This window comes from Salvelinus alpinus, chromosome 8 (assembly GCF_045679555.1).
Source record: "Salvelinus alpinus chromosome 8, SLU_Salpinus.1, whole genome shotgun sequence".
Taxonomy (NCBI): Eukaryota; Metazoa; Chordata; class Actinopteri; order Salmoniformes; family Salmonidae; genus Salvelinus; species Salvelinus alpinus.
Genome location: NC_092093.1, coordinates 66,329,345 through 66,354,956, shown reverse-complemented (window position 1 = coordinate 66,354,956; position 25,612 = coordinate 66,329,345). Strand labels below are relative to the sequence as shown.

Sequence of the window (25,612 nt, the reverse complement as noted above, 5' to 3'; positions counted from 1 at the left end):
GCCTGTGACCACAATTCCTGCTTTCTGTGAGGGCGAAATAAACACCTGCCGCGCTCTGCACGTGAATCTACACCTTTTTCTCCCTGACTATTCATCACACAATTTGCACCACTTCTGTAGAATCACCCATATAGTATTACTCCCAAAGCAACTCTTAAATTATGGAACAGTAGCTAGGTTTCCACCCAATTGGAGACATATTTAAATGTGAATATTCAGTAATCCACATAAAAACAATAAGCGCATTTTCCCACCATAAATAGTACTTTTCTTTGTTTTTAGAAGATGCCACATAAAACAGCACAGAGGTCACAGACATAGAAACAAAAAAAATTTTAAAAAATGATCCTATACGATACCAGGAACATCTGCAAAAAGACAGCAAGAGAAACTGGAAGAAAAAAATAGAAGGGAGAAGTGAAATCTATCTCTGAGCTTGCAAAGCGAGAACAAAGAAGCAAGAGAAGGCAATGGAAATGCAACCAATGGAATAGAAGACAGACTTTAAAGAGAACAGTTGCAATTGCGACCGACCTATCAGGCAGACACCAGATGACATAGCCAGAACATGAGGCCATCATACCTGCCCCTGGTGCATGCCCTGATACCCCTTCCCCAACATCTGCAACAGGAATGAGAAGTTGAATACTTGCTGGAAGGAAAAAGGTTGGAAGAGGTGTTTTCAAATACATAGAGATCTTTGCATGACAAATGTCAAACCTGATAAAGCTTAACGGAAAACTGAGAAATACAAAAAAAAGGTATGATCAACTGATGAAGAAAATGGAGAGACAATATTCCCCAAAGGCAAAGACAAAATAGAAAAGGATTTTCTTGTTTTAAAATGCCATCATTGCAGAGTTAAAGCAAGTGTCGAAAAATGTGCAGTGTCAAGGATCTTCAGCAAAAGCAATGAGGGCAAATGAAAACAGGCCAACAAGTATTCAATACTCCAGGAAAAAGCAGTGTAACATTATTAGCACAGCCACAGAAGAGAAAATCACTAGATTCTATGAGCGTGATGTCAACAGTAGAGCAACAACAGGGATAAAAGGACACACAAGAAAAAAAAGCAGAAGCGCTTCTTGAATGGCACAATTCAGAACCTTTATCAGAATTTTAAGAGGGAATATTCAGAGATTGAAATGTCCTACTATGAATTCTGAAAAATATGTTGTTTTTGGGTCGTCAAGCCAACAGTCCAGGATAGGGACACATGCCTCTGCAAAACCCACGCCAACCTTCAGTTCCTGGCGGACAGACTACAGCATCACAAAGTGATCAGCTGCAACAACAATGAGAACCTTATTGAGTCTTTGTGCTGTGAGAACCTGAAGAAAGAGTGCATGTACACAGAGTGCTCCCTTTGCCAAGCAACAGAGCTTAAAACATCTGACTTTGATGCTGGTGAGCAGACATGGTGGTTTGAGTGGGAAAACAAAGCTGAAGAGAGAGAAAAGGAAAAACAAAGGGGGAAACATGGATAAATTCACTGTACATTTGACAGTTAAAGAAAAGGTGTGTGGCAGATTGAGAGAATTAAAAGAGAATCTGTGGAAAGAGATCATCGTGCATATTTACTTTGCAGAGAACTCAGGGGTGCAACTTCCACTGGGGACGGGGGCGGGGGACATGCACCCCCCATTCTGAAATTGCATTTTTGTCCCTCCCAGTTGTATCATTGGAATGTGCTACAAAATGAGGCAACGGTGTGCTTTAGGACCATGCAGATGCCTCCAAGCGGTCGGGTAGGCTGTTTTGAGTGTTTATCCGATAATTATTTCCCCCTCACTTCTAAAACCAAAGTTGAGCCCCTGAGAGAACTACCTGTGTAAATACACCAGTGAAATCCAGGCAGTTCACGTTGGTGATTCTCACAAGCAGGTGACCCTCCACACCTGTTTTGGATATACCACAAATGATACAGTTTCACTTTGCTCACTGAGCTCTTCTATGCGGATGACCCCTCTGCAATCTGACCTCATCTCTCAAAAACACTGGCCTACTTCCTTGAGCTCTGCCCATCGGCTACTTTTCGAATCTTACTTTGTCTTAAATTAATTAAATGTTTGTTGTTCAAAATGTTTGCAATAAAATATTGTTTTCATACAGGGTTTTTTAACATCGATGTCAATTACACCACACCTTGTCATTTCCACCACACCCATATTTTTTTTTAGGTAAATCAGTATATTGTGTATAATTACATTGATTGATTTGTTTTAGATAGGGAAATCATATGGTTATCATATTTTCACAAAAAAGTTGGGTGGTATGATAAATACATGTTTTCAGCTGTCACAAAGGCAAGTTTATACATTCAGGCGTTGTGTTGAAGTATTCATTTTAGGAAAACCTTTAAAAGAAATTACATGTTTTTTATTTAACTAAGCAAGTCAGTTAAGAACTTCTTATTTACAATGACAGCTTAGGAACTGTGGGTTTACTGCCTTGTTCAGAGGCAGAAGGACAGATTTTTATCTTGTCAGCTTGGGGATTTGATCTAGCAACCTTTCAGTTACTGGCCCAACACTCTAACCACTACCTGCACCCCCCCCCCCCCAGAAAACAGTATTCAATGCAAGTTAATGTACTAATGTATAAGACATTTGATATAAATTAATTGTACGATATTTCATTTTCAACTAAAATTTATGTGAGATGACAGAAATATATAAATTCCTGAATAGTACGATCGCAGCCATTTTCAGATGTTATTTCTAGACAAATCAAAAACAAATAGAATACTGGTAACATGTTTTTTTCAATACATTTTAATTTCTGAAAGATTGCAGGGTCAAAGTGCCCGAAGTTGCAGAATCACCCATATACATAAGTATCAAAAATAAATGTAATTGCTGAAATGTATTAAAGTATCAAAAGTAAAAGGAAATGTAGATATAATGTCAAATTCCTTATATTAATCAAAACAGATGGCACAATGTCTTTATTTTTTATTTTTTTTATTGGGGGGGGGGGGGGGGTAGATGGGTACACTCCAACACTCAGACACCATTTACAAACAAAGCATTTGTGTTTAGTGAGTCCGCAGATCATAGGCAATAGGGATGACCAGGGGGAAATTGGACAATTTTCCTATCCTGCTAAGCCTTCAAAATGTAACAAGTACTTTTGCGTGTCAGAGAAATTGTATGGAATGTAGTAAAGTAAAAGTAAATGTTGTCAAAATTATAAATAGTAAAGTACAGATACCCCAGAAAACGACTCAGTAGTGCTTTAAAGTATGTTTGCTTAAATACTTTAACACAAAGGAAAGTATTTCATCTGTAGCCTAATAAACTGCACGCTTTCCCAATGAGTCAAAGTGGGAGGACCACACAGCATGTCATTGCGTGACTCAAAGTTTACTTCTATATGATAGTTATTAGATCAATATTTTCGAAAATAAATCGTTTCTACCAACATTTCTCGCATAATTAATTAGACACCAAAAGGTCCCACCTTGTCTAGCTTATTTTGTTTTGGCGCGATTTGGAAAGTTCATCAAAATATTACGTATGAGTATGGGTTTGTTAAGAACCTATGCATATCACAATATTGGGGTAGCTATCCCTTTGTTATAGTACTTATATAGTATTATTCATTTGATATTAGGATAAGTGATATCCAGAAATATTAAAGGGAAAGTGAAATGACCTTAACATGATGAACTAGAATTGCATTTACTCCCGTAGGGTGGCCAAAAATAACTGAAAGCCACACCTGAAAATAACCTGATTACCCAAACATGGGTTCATTTCAACATAGATTGGGTTTTAATTCACTTCCATGCTGTTTTTTTTCCTTCTTCAAACAGTCATTCTGATTCCCATAAAAAATGGCCTTTTGAGTAAGGAAAATATCACCGATACTATTTTTGGGGTGATAGAAATGCTCAAAATTTGATTAAAAGTACTCTTTCTCTAATGGATTACTACCAGGAAGTTTGAAAAAACAGGCTGAGTGGGAGGGGAGCTCCTTTTTATGAGCTCATCTTGACTGAGAGCTCCTTGAAACGCCTGTGTCAAGAAACTGGGATGCATTGAGCAGTTTGGTGATACATAAAGCAACTCAAGCAACATTGAAATTGAATCAATGATGTAAAACATTTTTTTTTATACATTTCCCATTTGGAAAGTTTGTAAGGACAAAATTCACAGCAGCATTGACAGATGTGTTGACATGATGTGTTGACATGGCTGAAGCCCTAGCTAGCCAGCCCTTGCTACAGTAACACCAGACACAGATGAAAGGGGAAATATATAAGTATCATTCCCATAGATGAATAGTGTATTCTTTTAATTATATTTTCTGACAACTAGCTACAGTAAAATTCTGATATGATGACAACACCACCCCAATGGGTGTTGGTGGGCAGCTTCAATGTGGTGCTCTTATTCTTCTCACTTTGCTTGGTGAGGTAGATGGCTGCTATAACTTGATGACCCTTCACATACCTAATCATTTCCTTGGCTCTCTTGTAGAGTGTATCCATTGTTTTCAGTGCCATGATGTCCTTGAGGAGCAGATTCAATGCATGAGCAGCAAAGCCAATGGGTGTGATGTGAGGGTAGGTCTCTTCCACTTTAGACCAAGCAGCCTTCATGTTCGCAGCATTGTCTCTCACCACTGCAAATACCTTCTGTGGTCCAAGGTCATCTGCAATGTAGAGACCGGTGTGTCTGTTGTCCTAGGTGTCTGTACTCTTGTAGAATACTGGTTGAGGGGTGGAGATTATGTAGTTAATTATTCCTTACCCATGAACATTCGACCACCCATCAGAGATGATCTCAATACAGTCTGCTTTCTCTATGATTTGCTTGACCTTCACTTGAACTCTGTTGAACTCTGTTGAACTCTGCATCCAGCAAATGAGTAGATAAAGCATGTCTGGTTGGAGGGGTGTATGTTGGGCGAAGAACATTCAGAAATCTCTTCCAATACACATTGCCTGTGAGCATCAGAGGTGAACCAGTTGCACAGCTCGAGCAAGACATTCATCAGCATTTCTCTTACTACGTTCCTCCATTGAGTCATAGCTGCTGCTATCGATAAGGTGTCTGATTCATCATTTTCACCTCAAATAGAAGTAGAGGGACTTTTGTCAGAGGTTGCTTGTTGTGAGCGCTGAGGGAACTATATGCACTTGGCCAGATGATTCTGCATCTTTGTTGCATTCTTCACATATGATTTGGCACAGTATTTGCAAATGTACACAGTTTTTCCTTCTACATTAGCTGCAGTGAAATGTCTCCACACATGGTATTTTCCTGTAAAGATTAGATTTTTTTGTTGTTAAAAAAACCAAATACAATTCCATGTACAGATAAATAGTTAAGCAGTTAAACAACTCCTTTGTAAGATAAATGTTTTAAAATTAAACATGTATGGAAACAGGTGAATTAACACTCCTCAGTTAGCAGGCTCAAGCAAGCTAAAACCCACATGGTAGCAAAAACGAACTAGCAGAAATTGTTAACAAGTTAGAAATGATTTAACACACTTTGCTGTAGGCTACTATTTACTAGTTAATCAACATCACATAAAATATATTCACCCCATCCAGTATTGTAATCAAAACTTACCAGAAAGCATGTAGTGTGGGCTCAATAGCATCTCATTAGTGTACAAGATCTTGAGAATCAGCTGTACATGTGATGGAAGAGTGCACTGCACATATGATGGAAGAATGCACTGTGCGTGCAGAGGATTGCAATTCTATTGAATTGGGGATAGTTTAACCAAAATATGCCACAAGACCTAGAATTGGCTTATGTGTATCCCACAAAAAAGGTTCACTGTTATAAGTTAACTTTTTTGATGAATTTAAACAAAATTGCCAAAATTCCCATGGAAAAATTCCAGAAATATTCCGAAAATTTACCGGAAAGTTTCCGACCCTTTGTAACCCTAGTTGGCGTAGACTGCATTCACAGTGAACGCTGCATATGTCGGTTCAATCGGAAATTACCTTCACATTTCTATCACGCAATTTGTAACTCTTCAGCGATACTGATTGAATAGAGCCCCTAATAAGCTTCTTCTTCTATCTCTCTCTACACTGCAGGATATCAGAAGCCTTCCCTGTGACAGACCTGTCTGGCCAAATTCAGCCAGCTGGGCTGTGTGACCGCTGCTGAACACTGTTGAACATGACTGAGCCCAACATGAGCCTAGTGACCACCAACATCAGCGGGGCCGGTAGCGACAACCTGGGGTATGGAGCAGGGAACTTCTACCGTCCGTTTTCGGTGTTCAGCGTGCTAACCCTCACCCTGCTAGCCATGCTGGTGGTGGCCACCTTTGTTTGGAACCTCCTGGTTCTCCTCACCATCCTGAGGGTGCGGACCTTCCACCGTGTGCCACACAACCTGGTGGCTTCCATGGCCATTTCGGACGTGATGGTGGCTGCCCTGGTCATGCCGCTGAGCCTGGTACACGAGCTCAACGGGCGGCTGTGGAAGCTGGGCCGCGTGCTCTGCCAAGTGTGGATCTCCTTCGACGTGCTCTGCTGCACGGCCAGCATCTGGAACGTGACCGCCATCGCCCTGGACCGCTATTGGTCCATCACCAGACACTTGGAGTACACGCTCAAGACTCGCAAGAGGATCTCCAATGTGATGATCGTACTCACCTGGCTGCTGTCCTCAGTCATCTCCCTGTCGCCACTGTTCGGCTGGGGGGAGACCTACTCAGAGGAGGGAATGGAGTGCCAGGTGAGCCAGGCACCCTCCTACACCATCTTCTCCACCTTCGGAGCGTTCTACCTGCCGCTGTGCGTGGTGCTCTTCGTCTACTGGAAGATCTACAAGGCGGCCAAGTTCCGCATCGGCTCGCGCAAGACCAACACCATCACGCCTATGGCTGAGGTGATTGAGGTACTTTTGTTACCATAGTCTTACCCCGTGCCAGGCGGGTAAAACTGGTTAGAATTACATCAAAAATACTTTTTTCAAATTATTTCTTTTTCAACTAGTTTTGCCCGCTGCATGGTTGGTTGTTTCATGTGGGATCCACATGATGAACTACCAGTAGGATAGCATGGCATTAATAATCAGATGATTTCATTACCTTATTATTACTTAGACACACTCGTACAGCTCCTCTGGCATTTTTGACGGACATAATCAACCCTAATCAATGTTCAGATAATGGTTCAAACACAATCTGAATAATTATCTGAACATACCTCAATTATATCAGTGTCATTATAGCTTTCTCATATCTGCTCCTGAGGTGCATATCACATTGTTATCGACTGATGAGGATATGCTGTCGCTCTCATATCGGTTGCTGGGCAATTAGTAGCCAATCATGTCATCACCATAGCGCATTCTGAGCTGTGTTCTGATGGTGTTGTGATGGTGCTGCGGGATGTGTATCGTTCTCTAACGCTTGTGTGTACTGTATCTCACACTCAACGGAACAATTCACATGGAGGCGTGTACACATGTATGTTTGTTACATAGGCCCACACACATGCGCATCCACACACACAAATACACACACACACACACACACAAATACACACAAACACAGAGGGTGAGAGATAATGTGTTCCCAATACAGACGGACATTTAATCCAGGGAAGAATCAAGAAGCAGTGGCAAGTGAAGAAGCGGCTGGTATTAATGGCTATACTGTAGGCACAGTGGCCTATAAATACCCAGCGTGTTCAACAAGGCTAGGGGTCACTGTACCGTCCTCACCACGGCGGCTCTCTCTAATCAGCAAGGCCCCTGGCATAGACCAGACACCCAGGCTGCGTCACAAATGGCACCATATCCTTATGAAGTGCATTACTTTTGACCAGGGCCCTATAGCCTATAGCAATGTATTTATTTTGGTCCAATTAAAGGGATAGTTCACCCAAATTACATATTGGTTTCCTTACCCTTAAGCAGTCTATGAACTACAACATTGTCATTTTGTAATGTGGGTGGACTATCCCTTAAGGATGCCTTGTTTATATACACTGAGTGTACAAAACATCAGGAACACCTACCTAATATTGAGTTCCACCCCTTTTTGTCCTCAGAACAGCCTCAATTTGTCGGGGCATGGACTCTACAAGGTGTCGAAAGTGTTCCACAGGGATGCTGGCCCATCTAGACTCCAATGCTTCCCACAGTTGTGTCAAGTGGGCTGGATATCCTTTGGGTGGTTGACCATTCTTGATACACACAGGAAACTGTTGAGTGTGAAAAACCCAGCAGAGGTGCAGTTCTTGAAACACTCAAACTGGTGTGCCTGGTACCCCCGTTCAAAGGCACACATTTTTTGTTTTGCTCATTCACCCTCTGAATGGCACACATACACAATCCATGTCTCAATTGTCTCAATAAGGGATCATAGCTTTCACCTGGATTCACCTGGTCAGTCGATGTCATGGAAAGAGCAGGTGTTCCTAATGTTTGGTACACTCAGTATATAGGGGCTTAATTCCAGTATTGTTTACAAAATTATTCTTTATTGCTTACATTTTAGCTTTGGAAAAATACATTTGAAATGGTTTCAGGCGGCTGATTAACACTTCCCAGCATGCTGTTTAGCAAGTACATTTTTTAAATTATTAGTTTGCACATTTTTTTATGTACTCTGATCTGTTAGTAGTTGGATTTATTGCACCTGTGATTGAGAGGATGGAGCCAGTTCATATAGCTTAGGTTGTCCAATCAATTTCATGCTCACTATCTTCTATAATCAGTCTGAATGGAAAAGGTGGGTGATGAATTATTCCAAATCTTGTAAATGTGCCATTTGGCTGGATATCAATTAAGCAATAATACATGAGAGGCCATGTGTTATGACATTTTTATCATGGCTGTGTGGTCATAGCCATGAGGCGAAACCGCCTCAAGTGTATTACAGCTTTTATACAACAGGTTACCAGCATTAAAATCAAGATTATTTCACAAACCATCCATTTTTTTAACAAAAAATGATGCTACATTTACTGAGACTGGATGTTAAGTGACATTTTAGGCGTTCTCTGGTCGTTAGTTCTATTCGTATTGACTGCCATGGAAAGCAAAACTGCCCAAGCGCTGGTTGATAGTTCCAGAACCTTGGTTTCTAGGGAGGCTGTACATGGTTCTGAAAACAGTGCACGTCTGGTCTGTGCGTAGGAAAATGTAATAACAGATCAAAACATTGTATAGGGGCGCTGTCCATGGATCTGAAAACAGCACTGAAACATTGTAGCAAAGACATTGATACAACAGATCAGAATAGAAACCACAATGACAATTTTTTTTCATATAGTCACAGCATCGACAGCTATTTATTTATGATACTGAATTGCACATTTCCACGAGGCAGGGCTCATTCTCCTAGGTTCTCATAAATGCAGCCACAACGATGATTCTCTCCGTCTCTTTCCATTGGATTTTTGTGGTTCTTGGTTTCTTCATTTTTGTCTTTTATCACGAATGAGTCTGGCTTCAGTTTGTGATTTCCTTCATTGCGTCTTTGGCAAAAGTGCAACTGCAAATCAAACCACACCTTATTCAGTAGGTGGTGTATAAACTCCAGAGAATATTATCATTCTCCTGTTTTGAAACAGTTACCAGATCGATGTTTATACCCTTTTCTGACAGCCATTCCAGAAAGCACTTCACTGCCCAGTTGGTTTGTCTTGATGTAGCTAGCTTGTTCACTTTGCTTCTTTACTATGTTGTCTATACCAGTGCTAACATTACTGATTTCTGCATGTCTAACGTTAAAGCTAGGCTCAGGTTGCTGGTCAACTTGCTCTTCTTCTTGTTTAATTTATTTAATATCCTCCTCCTCTTCTTGTTGGCACCATTCATTAAACATTAGTGGATAAAACAAATCAAGAGTAACTTTAAAATCATCCATGACGAGTTACAGGTGCTAAGACTAGTAGTTGTAAAAGTAGTTGTGGTAGTGCGTTGCTAGGTAACAACGTAACGATTCCACTTTAAATGAACGTGGCCATGTGTATGTTGTCTCATTTATCATGGGCAGGAGAGGCTCTAACAATGGGAATTATAAACCACCCGTTGTATAATTGGAATTAAACATCAGCCTGAAGGTCATCATAATTTCATAAAATGGCCTGATGTGGTGTGCAAATAAAATTATTTCTTATTGCTGTGATATGGATATAACAGATAATCAAAGACGGAACTGCTGGTATTTCAACACACTTAAGAACACATAATTTTATGGAACCCTAGATAAAAGCTGAAAAAAGTGAATCCAACGACCTAGTCTTTGTCACTAATAAACACAATCATGGGTGAAAATTCTAACGTCTGTCCAAATACACACAATATTTGCATATATCCCAGTGTGCCTTCAGAGTGAACTTCATAATTACCACTGTGTTTTCTTGTGATAGACATGGTTGTTTCACTCAATTCCCCTTCACTAAGTGAGCGCCTAAGTTAATATTTTATCCATGACATCAAACCCTTTATGACAATACATCACATATCATGTAAGGCTGTACCTCAACAGCCTAGTTTTACCATAACACACTGGTCTGAAAGTCTTGGTTTGTAGGCCACATTGGGCAAGTCACATTATGCTGGTTTGCAAAGGGATATGTAATTCCTATTGGAATCCAGCCCGAGTTAGGATATCCAACAACTGGGGCCGGTTGCACCAGTTGGTCATAAGTGGGTCATAACTCTACATCAGATGTAGAGTTGCACCACCCGGGCGTAAGCTCTTCTACGCCTAGTAGAGAGCAGGCGTAGGGTTTTACATTAGGACTATCTTCATCATGATACACACAGAAAATAATAGCAATATTTAACAACTTCAACAGGCTTTTCACGTTGCCTATGAGCCAATAGCAAAACAATACACTTGATTTATGCTACGTTACAGCATGCTAAATGTGTCTGATCTGTGGTAGATTAGCAAACGAAGCCAGAGTTAAAATAACCAAATATACAGATTAACATTCAGTGAAGCAAAATCACATTCATTGGCCATCAGACAGGTCAAGGGCTTTTGGTTGGTAAATAGGCTAGGCTACTACACATGTAAATTACTAATTACCCACAACCTGCATTAAAAATGACTGCTAGGGCAGAGTTAATTGGACAAAGAAGACCCACTTAAACATTTAAACTGGAACAACCATCTCAGTAACGGGTTCAATAAATCCAACTACTAACGGATTGTATTAGTTTAGAAAAATTTATGTTATTTATCTTTGTATAGCATAAGATCAATTAATCAATGTACATGCAAATACATGGATATTGAAACAAACAATTTTAAAAATCTACCTGCAATAGAGCACACTGGGAAATATAATAATAATGGTAAGTCATGTCAGAAGCTAGTTGATTCATTACTTACCAACAACAGTTGCAAATTCCAATAAAACTACATCACGTTTTGAAGTTCACTTTTCTTCCTTTGTCTAACAACACCATCATAACTCTAGCGAATACGTTTTGTGGGTCAGAGTGCAGTATTTATTTCATTTCATAGCACAAACGTTTGTTAGCGTGTTTCTCTCACTGGTTTTAGCTCTGGATGAGTTGCCTAGCAACATGTGCCTCAGAGGGAGTCAGTCCGTGTTGCACTACATTCCCATGAATTGTGAATCTGTATGAACCGAGCAGCTAGCGTGACAGGTAAAATGGCTTTGAAAAATGTCAGCTAATAGGGAGAAGTACCTAACAAAATAACAGCATTATGGCATTCACTAATCATAAACTATTCACATATAATTGACATTTCGAGAACATTTGTGTACACATTTCTTACTTACTCAACCTTTAACTTTATACAGAGTAAGAATTACATTCAACTCTGGTTATTAACACCAACGGTTCTTTTACAGCACCGAGTGTTAATTTAACTCCTGAATTAATAAAGCTCTCATTTATGGAGAAGGAATTTCACTCTACCTTTAGTATTTTTGCTTTATTTAGACACACATATTATGAAAGGTGGAGACGGGAACTGAACCCTGTTCTGGGGAAAAGCACACAGGGAGTGTTGCCAACATGCCCACAGCTCTGCAAGATCCTCTAATTTCTATCATGAATCTTGTTTCAAACTTTGCATTTAAGCACTTGACAACATGATGTGTAAATGTTACATTGAATATAAATAAATGTGTAGCGAATGTGTTTTATGTGTTTTAGGTGTGTCCCTATCTCATAAAAAAAGGTTTGGTGATTTGTGTATTTGTTTTAGAGCATGGAGCATTGTTTCCCACAATGTGCCAAACCATTCAGAGACATTATTTTTAACAGCTTTAGCTTATTCATGATATTCAATAATTGGATGAGTTTTTGGGGATAATGGTTTACATCTTTATGATTGTATGTTTTAATATGAAAACCATCTTATTGTCTTGTTTTATATATTTAACATTTTAAGATAATTCCCTTAATTCCTGAGAGTTTTCAGAATGCAGGAGACATTTTGAGGTTTACCAGGAATCCCTCTTAGTTCGTTATTAGGTAAAGTTGGTCTTTGAAATCTGCCATGAATTGACGTAATAGGGTTCAGTTTGGATTGAGATGAAAGAAGGGAAGGAATTTAATTATGTGAATTGTTGTGGCAGAATATTGAATTGGGAATTGTATTTTTTTTTTCTTGACTTAGAATTGATGGAATGTATAGGGAGAGGGAATTGAATTTAAATTGAATTTGTGGAAATGACCCAAACCCTGGCCTCTACTCTCTCTCTGGCTATATTCAATAAGCAAACCCCTGCATACACTTTTAAGTTCCGCAGGTTCGTTAAGAGAATTGGCTGCTACAAAACAGCTCAAATGTATTGCGGCTATTTCACTGATTTGGAGATTGTTGAAAGTAGACTTCTTATAGACTGGTAGGTCATTGGAAAAAATCCTTCAGCTTCCGTATGTTTTATTAAATTATACCGCACTCAAACAATAGAAACTAATTGGCACCTAGCATGAATATTTATCACCATATACACCCTCAGTAAAAACTTCCTCTAGTTTTCACATAAATTAATTAGACAGTCAACTATCACCCTCTAGAACTGTGGTATTTCAGCTGAATTAGTTTAGTCAGTAACATTTTCTATGGAGAAAAGTTAAGCTGTTTTATCTGTGGTATGGTACTTTGTATACATGGGTGTTTGGATCAAGGTCAGCCCAGTTAACAGTGTGCACAAAAGGAGTCGTGAATATTAGCTGTGATAACATCTAAACACAAGGAAGCACGCAGGCCGCGATCGAAGCCCTACTGGAAATTCCACACAGCATTAACACATTCTAACATGTTCCATGGCATAACTTGATAACCTGTTTCCAATACATTTTAAATGTATTTAGGAAGAACAAACGCTAGCTTTTCAGGGGGTTGTGAATACAAACACAGGTTGAATACTTTTTTACGTGGTACAATGAAATTTGTTACTGTGTAATTATTGTACTTGCCACTTGTTTTTATCATGACTGTTTCCGGTAGGGTATCTCTGAGTGCACTTCAAGCGGGCTTACTTTCAACACATGTTTAAACGCAATCCCCAGCCCCCTGGAATGGCTCAGTGGAGTAGAACCACTGTGTTCTAATAGGAAATGATATGGATATGTAGACTACTGCTACTTGTATTAAGGAATACCTAGGATAGGATAAAGTAATCCTTCTAACCCCCCCCCCCCTTAAAAGAGTTAGATGCACTATTGTAAAGTGGTTGTTCCACTGGATATCATAAGGTGAATGCACCAATTTGTAAGTCGCTCTGGATAAGAGCGTCTGCTAAATGACTTAAATGTAAATGTAAATACTTGGTATACAAAAGGAATCAGCTATGTTTAATCCAGTTGAGACTATCAAACAACATCAAACAGGGTCGTTATTGCTTATGCCTTGTGCATTACCTTCGTTTGCATGTCTTAAAGAGATTCTCCTGTACTTTTGGTTACTTTATAGCCAGTAGTTCTGAAAGTAGCACTCACAGGCTAAATGTGGTCCACGGAAATTGCGTAATATGTCACATACAGTGCATTCGGAAAGTATTCAGACGCCTTGACCTTTTCAACATTTTGTTAAGCTACAGCTTTAATCTAAAATAGTTTTTTTTAAGTTAAAAAAGATCATCATCTACACATAATACCCCATAATGACAAAGCAAAAACAGGTTTTAAGAAATACTAGCAAATGTATTAAAAAATCAAAACTGAAATATCACATTGACATAAGTATTCAGACCCTTTACTCAGTCATTTGTTGAAGCACATTTGGCAGCAATTACAGCCTTGTGTCTTAGGTATGACGCTACAAGCTTGGCACACCTGTATTTGGGTGTTTCTCCAATTCTTCTCTACAGATCCTCTCAAGCTCTGTCAGGTTGGACGAGGAGCGTTGCTGCACAGCTATTTTCAGGTTTCTCCAGAGATGTTGGATGTTCGATTCGATTTGTTGATTTGTGTAATGGTTTTTAAAGCATTGAGCAATGTGCCAAACCATATGAGAAGAAGAAAAAATGAAACAGCTTTAGCTTATCAATGATATTCAATAATTGGATGAGTTTCTTGGGATAATGTTTTACATCTTTATGATTGTATGTTTTAATATGAAAAGCATCTTATTGCATTTTTTATATATTTAAAATTTTAAGCTAATTCCTGAGATTTTTCAGAATTCAGGAGACATTTCGAGGTTTACCAGGAATTTAGATTGGGTGTTCCGGGCTCTGGCTGGGACACTCAAAGACATTCAGAGACTTGTCCCGAAGCCAATCCTGCGTTGTCTTGGCTGTGTACTTAGGGTCGTTGTCCTGTTGGAATGTGAACCTTCGCCCCAGTCTGAGGTCCTGAACAGACTGGAGCAGGTTTTCCTCAAGGATCGCTCTGTACTTTTCTCCGTTCATCTTTCCCTCGATCCTGACTAGTCTCCCAGTCCCTGCCACTGAAAAACATCCCCATAGCATGATGCCGCCACAACCATGCTTCACCGCAGGGATGGTGCCAGGTTTCCTCCAGATTCAGAGAATCTTGTTCCTCATGGTCTGAGAGTCTTTAGGTGCCTTTTGGCAAACTCAATGTGCCATTTGCCACTACCATAAAGGCCTGATTGGTGGATGCTGCAGTGATGGTTGTCCTTCTAGAAGGTTCTCCCATTGCCACAGAGAAACTCTGAGCTCTCTCAGATTGACCATTGGGTTCTTGGTCACCTCCCTGACCAAGGCCCTTCTCTCCCAGCTGCTCAGTTTGGCCGGGTGGCCAGCTCTAGGAAGAGTCTTGGTGGTTCCAAACTTCTTCCATTTAAGAATGATGGAGGTAACTGTGTTCTTGGGGACCTTCAATGCTGCAGAATTGTTTTGGTACCCTTCCCCAGATCTGTGCCTTGACACAATCCTGTTTCGGAGCTCTGCAGACAATTCCTTCAACCTCATGGCTTCGTTTCTCCTCTAACATGCACTGTCAATTGTGGGACCTTATATAGACAGGTGTGTGTCTTTCCAAATTATGTCCAATCAATTGAATTTACCACATGTGGACTCCAAACAAGTTGTAGAAACATCTTAAGAACGATCAATGGAAACAGGATGCACTCTGAGCTCAATTTCGAGTGTCATAGTATAGGGTCTGAATACTTATGCAAATAAGGTATTTCAGTTTTTTTTATACATTTGCTAAATATCTAAAAACCATTATGGGGTATTGTGTGTAGATTGCTGAGGATTAAAAAAAAAATGTAATCCATTTCAGAATAAGACTGTAACGTAACAAAATGTGAAAAAAGTATAGGGGTCTGAATACTTTCCGAAGGCACTGTATGTGCAAATATGTGCACCACGTTATTGCTCTCTCTTTCTCTCTCTTCTGTGTCCACTGAATTATTGGGCCCGCCCTGCAACCTCATTGGATAATGCTGGGCAGGCTTCTTGATAGCTGTCACTGAAATTTGAGGGACTGAAGCTCATTGGCTATAACTCGAATTGCTAGGAGACTGGCCCACGTGGGGGGAAATGTAGGGGAAATGTTGTGGCACATCTTCAAGAAAACAATCGCTTTCAAAACGAAGGATTTCGTAGGTAATTGAGGTAAAACAGTAATTCTCCTCATTCTCCAACCCAATGTAGGAGGTTTCAAAAGTATTTTCTTTGTCGCCAAAGTACCCGAGCATGTCTTTAAATTCCACAAAAATGTAGTTAAGTCACTTAGGGTCTGATAGTTAGCTACCTTTTTGTCTGAAAATGACATTTCACCACTAAGAAAACCGTAATCTATTGACAGGAGTCAGGCTTTCATATATCACAGTCCCAGATATCTGTACTTAAAGTATTACATCCATATACACTGTCAAAGAGGCAATCTTGGATTCAAACAACAACAAAGTGAACACTTGTTTTGGTAAACAGCTGAGGGATGGGACTAGAGAAATGTAACCAATATCAAAATCATAGACAGATCTATGGATGCAAGGACTGCCATGAATGAGATAAAAAGTACATAATGTATCTTGTGTTGTGATGTGGTAAGACAGTTGAACTAAGTTTGTGAGGCATTTATAAATTATATTCTTCAAGAATCAATGGCTATATTTCATCAAAGCACACAAATTGATCTAACAATCCCAGATTCCCCTTCAAACTGCAAACCCTTTTTCCACAGTACCTCAGGGTTCAATATGCTCTACCCTTCAATTTGGCATCAGCAACTTCCCCCTAGACACTATGCTTTTAACCCCTATCCTCTGCTGGAAATGGAATGCCTCTCTCCATTTGTCTCCCTGGCATCCCGGCCCTTATTGATTTCTGTAAGAATTAACGTCAACTAATTCTGACTAAGCTCTTTATACATCTCTATACTTCAGTCTTAGAGCGCCTGGTGTTGTTGTTGCTGCCAATAGGCTGCCGGCCTACCTGCCACTCTAGTTTTAATAGACCAGGGACTGCGTCCCTATTTAGTGCACTACTTTTGATGGCCCATGGGCCATTTGGGACGTGCAACCCAGGTGTGATCTGCTGGGAGGAAAGTGTAGGTTTGTAAACAGCTCGTGCATGATGACCTGCAGCGGTCAGGTGTAGAGACAAACACTATTTCATCAGGCTCCTTATAACAGGGCGGGTGCCTGGAGAGGAGAGATTGACGGAAAGATTGAAGGATGGTGTTTTCATTCCATTTATTCTGTGTGAGGCTGATGGCTTTTGATTTGATTTGATTAGGATCCCCATTAGCGGACGCCAATGGCGACAGCTCGTCTTACTGGGCTCCGACATAGAACGAAAACACATTACAGACAGAAGACTACATACGGACAACAAGTAGGTCACATGGGGGAGAGGCGTTGTGCCATGAGGTGTTGCTTTATTTGTTTTTTGAAACCAGGTTTGCTGCTTGAATTCTGGCGGGGCTTGTAGTTCATGACCTGTAGCGTGGCTGATTGATTCATCAGACACTATTTTGCTTGTTTTTGAGTGATACGTTTATTGACTTGCGCACAAGGTTCAACTAGCTGACTAGTTGCTCAATTAACTAATTCATTGGCTGGTTCTTTTACTGATGAGTATCAATTGGTTGACTGTTTGATTGACTAAGTGACTAATTGACTGAGAACAAAACAATTTATGGCTTATGTAAAATGAACAAATGTAAAACTGAACGCCTGCAATTAATAACAGATTGATTGGTCGGTTCTTTAATTTCTTAATTGGTTGACTGATTGGATTGACTAACTGATTGGCTGACTGTTTGATTGACAGGTGGAGGCATCGCGGCAGCCCCAGATGGTGTTTACTGTGCGCCACGCTACGGTGACCTTTCAGATGGACGGCGACACGTGGCGCGAGCAGAAGGAGAAGAAGGCGGCGCTGATGGTGGGCATACTGATCGGCGTCTTTGTCCTCTGCTGGATCCCCTTCTTCCTCACGGAGCTCATCATCCCGCTGTGCCACTGCGACATTCCGCCCATCTGGAAGAGCATCTTCCTGTGGCTGGGCTACTCCAACTCCTTCTTCAACCCGCTAATATACACAGCCTTCAACAAGAACTACAACAACGCCCTGAAGAACCTGTTCTCCCGCCAACACTGAGGCCGGGGATGAGGGCTGGAGGACGAGGGCTGGAGGACAAAACTGACAGTGTAAAACAATGGTTAAAATCAGCAGGTCCTATCGTCTCTGACCACAGAACATTGGCCAAAATTTTCGTTTCATTTGACACTGAGGCTGGGGCAGAGACTAAGGCTGAGACCACAGGAGGTTGGCGGCACCTTAATTGAGGAGGACGAGCTTGTGGTTAATGGCTGGAGCAGAATAAGTGGAATGGTATCAAATACATCAAACAAATGGTTTCCACGTGTTTGATGCCCTTCCATTCGTGCCATTCCAGCCATTATTATGAGCCATCCTCCCCTCAGCAGCCTCCTGTGGCTGAGACTAAGGCTGGGGATAAGGCAGATGCAGAGAATGGAGCTGAGGCTCAGGCTCAAGCTGAACCACACGAACAGCCACTCCACCAGGAGGCTAGCTCTATCAGAGCTAGAGAGCAAATCTGACAAACCAGCACAGGCTCTTTTAGCGTCTCCTTTCCCAACTCTGCGTCAACCAAGTTCTTGCAAATCAGCTTGTTGAAAGACTTTCAGAACTTTTATGATGTTTTTGCATCAAATCAAGTTTTATTTGTCACATGAGCCGAATACAACAGGTGTAGACTTCACCATTAAATGCTTACTTTCAATCCCTTAACCAACAATGCAGTTCAAGAAATAGACTAAATAAAATATTTACTAAATATACAAAAGTTTTAAAAAATCTAAGCTATCAAAAAGTTAATTTACATAACAATAATGAGGCTATATACAGGGGGTACCGGTACCGAGCCAATGTGCCGGGGTACAGGTTAGTTGAGGTCATTTGTAAGGTGACTATGCATAGATAACAAACAGCGAGTAGCAGCAGTGTAAAAACAAAAAGGGGGGGGGGGGGGTCAATGTAAATAGTCTGGGTGGCCATTTGTTTAGTTGTTCAGCAGTCTTATGGCTTTGGTTGTAGAAGCTGTTAAGGAGCCTTTTGGTCCTAGACTTCGCACCGCAGAACAGTCTATGACTTGGGTAACTGTCTTTGACAATCTTTCTCTGATACTGCCTAGTATATAGGTCCTGGATGTAAGGAAGCTGGGCAGTACGCACTACCCTCTGTAGCGCCTTATGGTTGGATGCGGAGCAGTTGCCATACCAGTCAACCGGTCAGGATGCTCTCGATGGTGCAGCTGTAGAACTTTTTGAGTATATGGGACACATTCCAAATCTTCTCATTTTCATGAGGGGAAAAGTTGTCATGCCCTCTTCACAACTGTCTTGGTGTGTTTGGACCATGATAGTTTGTTGGTGATGTGGACACCAAGGAACTTAAAACTCTCAACCCGCTCCACTACAGTCCCGTTGATGTTAATGTTGCCTGTTCGGCCCTCCTTTTCCTATAGTCCACGATCAGCTCCTTTGTCTTGCTCAAATTGAGAGAGAGGGTGGTGTTCTGGAACCACACCGCCAGGTCTCTGACCTCCTCCCTATAGGCCGTCTCATCATTGTCAGTGATCAGGACTACCACTGTTGTGTCGTCAGCAAACTTAATGATGGTGTTGGAATCGTGCTTGGCCACGCGTTTTTTTTTTTTTTTTCACCTTTTTTTAACTAGGCAAGTCAGTTAAGAACAAAAGCTTATTTTCAATGACGGCCTAGAAACCGTGGGTTAATTGTCTTGTTCCGGAGCAGAACGACAGATTTGTACCTTGTCAGCTCGGGGATTCAAACTTGCAACCTTTCGGTTACTAGCCCAACGCTCTAACCACTAAGCTACCCTGCCGCAGTTGTGGGTGAACAGAGAGTACAGCAGGGGACTATGCATGCACCCCAGAGGGGCCCCCCTGTTGAGAGATCAGTGTGGCAGATGTGTTGTTGCCTATCCTTACCACCTGGGGGTGGCCCATCAGGAAGTCCAGAATCGAATTGCAGACAGAGGTGTTTAGTCCCAGGGTTCTTAGCTTTGTGATGAGTTTTGAGGGCACTATGGTGTTGAACGCTGAGCTGTAGTCAACGAACAGCATTCTCACGTAGGTGTTCCTTTTGTTCAGGTGGGAAAGGGCAGGGCGGAGTGCTATAGAGGTTGCGTCCACTGTGGATCTGTTGGGCCGGTATGCGAATTGTAGTGAGACTAGGGTTTCTGGGATGATGGTGTTGATGTGAACCATGACCAGCCTTTTTACCTCATTCATGCTGGTAGAAATGAGGTAAAACAGATTTAAATGTTCCTGCATTAAAGTCCCCGGCCACTAGGAGCGCCACTTCTGTGTGAACATTATCTTGTTTGCCAATGGCATTACATAGCTCATTGAGTGCGGTCTTAGTGCCTACATCGGTTTGTGGTGGTAAATAGACATCTACAAAAACCACAATATGTTAGGAGCCCGTTTAACAGCAGCCATCTCCTCCGACGCCATTCTCCAGCCTTCATTGTTTTTTCGCAGGTATATAACCAACAAAACTGTGGACTACATTATAAAAGTAACAATCTAGGGACTACATGACAATCCGTGGATTTAACAACCATCAATTCACTCTGAAGCTTTTTAACAACCATTGATTCACCACATGAATAAAAAAGATTGTTGTCCTCAAACTGAAGTTATCAAACATAACTGTGATCATCTTGCAATTGACTACACCATTATGAGAAAGTACAGATTTAGATTGCTGTATCCAAATAAGATAATACTGTATCAAAATTAAATAAATGCATGAAAATGAAAAAGGGGGTGTTCATAATCTGTACTCGTTTGAGACTATATATTGTGTTTCAACACAATATTGTTTTGAACTCTCGCTTTGGACTGATGCCTGACTGAGGATTCTACTCAATGCACCATCAATGAGCGCTGATGAAGATTTCATAAAAAGTGCATTACAGTGGCTTGGAAATACAATGACATTCAGAAGGAGGCAAATAATTAGTAGGAAAACCCTTTGTCGTCATTTTGACGTCGCCAGATTGACTTTAGATGCAGTGCAACGTTAATTAGTTAACGAAGATTGAAGGGAGGACGCCAGATTTTAGCTAGCTAACGTTAGCATTGCTAGCTATGCTTGACAAACTTTGCTAGCTAACGACAACATTGTCGTCTGCCTAAAGTAAATTTGACAACATGATAATGCTGGCAAAGTTGTTTCCTACAAAATATTTGACTACTTTAGCAATGTATTTCTAGGCACCATAGTGTAATTTAGACTGAACAGTATTTAGCCTCCGGTAGAAGGTGGCTTGAGAACATTCATAACAATGGTATGACACCACAGAAGTGCAACCTATGAAAAGAAGTGAATAAAAAAAGGTTTCTTCATATTATAGAGATATCTATTCTGGATCTTAATGGATTATTTGGAAATATAGGATATTGATTATGACAGTCATTGTACTCTGTCGTCTTTGATCCTATACTTCACCGATGAATTGGTTGAGCTAGTTTCCTTTTAATAGGTGTGAGTGAGCCATTGTTGTTGGAGAGAGGGAAGCAAACGTCTCAGGGCTCCACACATTGCCCCGGGATGGCTGATAATTCACTTACCACATCTCATCTCCGGCTCCGCTCTGATCCCAAGTTGAAAATGCAAAACACCTCAGTCAGCCGAGTGAGCCATCCCAGCTACAACAGATTCTCATAGTATGGGGACGGGTTAGTATTAGCTGCATGGTGGGTGTGTATGTGTGCGTGCATCCGCATGCACGCATGTATGCGAGAGTGAGAGTGACAAAGAGAGGATTAAGGGGTTACACACCATTGGCCCTTCCCTCTGACAACACTCCCTCACATCACTTCAAAGGGGATACGGCACTTCCTCCATGGGGAAAGTGGAACGATGGACGGGAGAGATGTCTGGGATGTCTAAATCCTGTACCTGGATATTTGTGTCCTCTACTACTCAGGCATTTCCTAACAGAACAGGAGACTATTAAAGAGAGGGGATCCAGAGAGTTACTCTCTGATCTAGGTCAATACAAAATACAAAATCTCTAAACAAGTCAATGATAATGATGGGCATGGTTTTTCAGACCGGCTTGACCACGTGTCAAACTCATTCCACAGAGGGGCAAGTTTCTGCGGGTTTTGCTCCTCCCTTGGACTTAATTGACGAATAAGGTCATTGATTAGTAAGGAACCCCACTCACTTGGTTGTCTAGGTCTTCATTGAAAGGAGAAAACAAAAACCATCAGACACTAGGCCCTCCGTGGAACGAGTTTGACGCCTCTGAGCTAGACCATGCTGGGCCAGCATACACTCTACAGCAAGAGTATTCAACTCTTACACTAAGCGGTCCAGAGCCTGCTGGTTTCCTGTTCTACTTGATCATTAATTGCACACACCTGGTGTCCCAGGTCTAAATCTGTCCCTGATTAGAGGGGAACAATGGAAAATTGCATTGGAACTGGATTCGAGGTCCAGAGTTGAGTTTGAAGGCCCTATAGTAAAAAATAAAAAACATTTTTAAAAAAGGTTCTTGAGGGGTGAGGTTGATATGTGTAAGCATATTTCTCTTTTGCATATCAGGAAGAGTTCGTTAATGCTGTGATGTTTTCTCTTTGTGCCATGAAATGCTACACAGTTAAAAAGTTCCTGTAATTGTACTGTAACGGTTGCAGTGAAAGTAAGGTAAGGAACTGATGGATGTGGATTTCTAAACGTGAAATATTATGAATCATCAGTTGTACTAGAGACATGAGGGGTGCCGTAGTCTCTATTGTATATGGTAGAGGCAATTAAGCTTGGAATGTACTGAGTGAAGGAAAGATAATCACATGTTGGCAGACACTTATAAAGATGGAGAGATGTGGATTAGTGAGGAGGTTGAGGTCAGGTCACCTTAAGGGAGAAGGAACAGTTTGTGGAACAGTTTGTGGCCCACATCACTTAACTTCCTGTCTAGTAAATAAAGATTTCATGTTTAGAGAGAAGGAGGAGGGGTATATACACTACCACTGGTGGAACCGCGTCTTTGTCTTATGCAGCTGTATTGACCCAATGGGTGAATAAACTTGGTTGGAGCTTTCATAGCGTCAGTCAATTTCTTACTCTGATATTTAGAACCTAACTCAACAATAAGTTACTGAATTTTTACAGCTGAATGAAGGTGTTATTGCTGTTAAAGTCTTCCGGCGCGCGACCGAGATGGCCGCCTCGCTTCGCGTTCCTAGGAAAATATGCAGTATTTTGTTTTTTTATGTGTTATTCCTTACATTGGTACCCCAGGTAATCTTAGGTTTCATTACGTACAGTCGGGAGGAACTACTGAATATAAGAGCAACGTCAACTCACCATCGTTACAACCAGGAATATGACTTTCCCGAAGCGGATCCAGTGTTTTGCCTTCCACCCAATACAATGGATCTGATCCCAGCCGGCGACCCTAAGCGACGCCGTAAAAGGGGCAAACGAAGCGGTCTCCTGGTCAGGCTTCGGAGACGGGCACATCGCACTCCACTCCCTAGCATACTACTCGCCAATGTCCAGTCTCTTGACAATAAGGTTGATGAAATCCGAGCACGGGTAACATTCCAGAGAGACATCAGAGATTGTAACGTTCTCTGCTTCACGGAAACATGGCTCACTCAAGAGACGCTAACGGAGTCGGTGCAGCCAGCTGGTTTCTTCACGCATCGCGCCGACAGAAACAAACATCTTTCTGGTAAGAAGAGGGGCGGGGGTGTATGCCTTATGATTAACGAGACGTGGTGTGATCATAACAACATACAGGAACTCAAGTCATTCTGTTCACCTGATCTAGAAATCCTCACAATCAAATGTCGACCGCATTATCTACCAAGGGAATTCTCTTCGATTATAATCACAGCCGTATATATTCCCCCCCAAGCAGACACATCAATGGCCCTGAACAAACTTTATCTGACTCTTTGTAAACTGGAAACCACACACCCTGAGGCTGCATTCATCGTAGCTGGGGATTTTAACAAGGCTAATCTGAAAACAAAACTCCCTAAATTCTATCAGCATATCGATTGTGCTACCAGGGCTGGTAAAACCTTGGATCATTGTTATACTAATTTCCGCGACGCATATAAGGCCCTCCCTTAGCTCAGACACAAGAGGTATGTGGCAGGGTCTACAGTCAATCACGGATTACAAAAAGAAAACCAGCCCCGTCGCGGACCAGGATGTCTTGCTCCCAGACAGGCTAAATAACTTTTTTGCTCGCTTTGAGGACAATACTGACACGGCCCGCTACCAAAACCTGCGGGCTCTCCTTCACTGCAGCCGAGGTGAGTAAAACATTTAAACGTGTTAACCCTCGCAAGGCTGCAGGCCCAGACGGCATTCCCAGCCGCGTCCTCAGAGCATGCGCAGACCAGCTGGCTGGGTTGTTTAAGGACATATTCAATCCATCCTTATCCCAGTCTGCTGTTCCCACATGCTTCAAGAGGGCCACCATTGTTCCTGTTCCCAAGAAAGCTAAGGTAACTGAGCTAAACGACTAGCACTCACCTCGGTCATCATGAAGTGCTTTGAGAGACTAGTCAAGGACCATATCACCTCCACCATACCTGACACCCTAGACCCACTCCAATTTGCTTACTGAACCAATAGGTCCACAGACGACGCAATCGCAACCACACTGCACACTGCCCTAACCCATCTGGACAAGAGGAATACCTATGTGAGAATGCTGTTCATCGACTACAGTTCAGCATTTAACACCATAGTACCCTCCAAACTCGTCATCAAGCTCGAGACCCTGGGTCTCGACCCCGCCCTGTGCAACTGGGTCCTGGACTTCCTGACGGGCCGCCCCCAGGTGGTGAGGGTAGGTAACAACATCTCCACCCCGCTGATCCTCAACACTGGGGCCCCACAAGGGTGCGTTCTGAGCCCTCTCCTGTACTCCCTGTTCACCCACGACTGCGTGGCCATGCACGCCTCCAACTCAATCATCAAGTTTGCGGACGACACTACAGTGGTAGGCTTGATTACCAACAACGACGAGACGGCCTACAGGGAGGAGGTGAGGGCCCTCGGAGTGTGGTGTCAGGAAAATAACCTCACACTCAACGTCAACAAAACAAAGGAGATGATTGTGGACTTCAGGAAACAGCAGAGGGAGCACCCCCCTTAATCACATCGATGGGACAGTAGTGGAGAAGGTGGAAAGTTTTAAGTTCCTCGGTGTACACATCACGGACAAACTGAATTGGTCCACCCACACAGACAGCGTTGTGAAGAAGGCGCAGCAGCGCCTCTTCAACCTCAGGAGGCTGAAGAAATTCAGCTTGTCACCAAAAGCACTCACAAACTTCTACAGATGCACAATCGAGAGCATCCTGTCGGGCTGTATCACCGCCTGGTACGGCAACTGCTCCGCCCACAACCGTAAGGCTCTCCAGAGGGTAGTGAGGTCTGCACAACGCATCACCGGGGGCAAACTACCTGCCCTCCAGGACACCTACACCACCCGATGTCACAGGAAGGCCATAAAGATCATCAAGGACAACAACCACCCAAGCCACTGCCTGTTCACCCCGCTATCATCCAGAAGGCGAGGTCAGTACAGGTGCATCAAAGCAGGGACCGAGAGACTGAAAAACAGCTTCTATCTCAAGGCCATCAGACTGTTAAACAGCCACCACTA

General features: G+C 41.9%; 1 protein-coding gene across 1 annotated transcript in view; it reads left to right on the top strand.

The window, feature by feature from the left end:
• The window catches only part of LOC139582396 (5-hydroxytryptamine receptor 5A-like), a 36,104-nt gene extending 17,221 nt beyond the window's left edge, over positions 1 to 18,883 (top strand). Inside the window, exons 2-3 of the mRNA XM_071412357.1 lie at positions 6,068 to 6,878; positions 17,684 to 18,883. Coding sequence (XP_071268458.1) covers positions 6,153 to 6,878; positions 17,684 to 18,013 — 1,056 coding nt within the window. The 5' untranslated portion in view covers positions 6,068 to 6,152 and the 3' untranslated portion in view covers positions 18,014 to 18,883. The remainder of the gene's footprint in view (positions 1 to 6,067; positions 6,879 to 17,683) is intronic.
• The last annotated feature ends 6,729 nt before the right edge of the window (positions 18,884 to 25,612 follow it).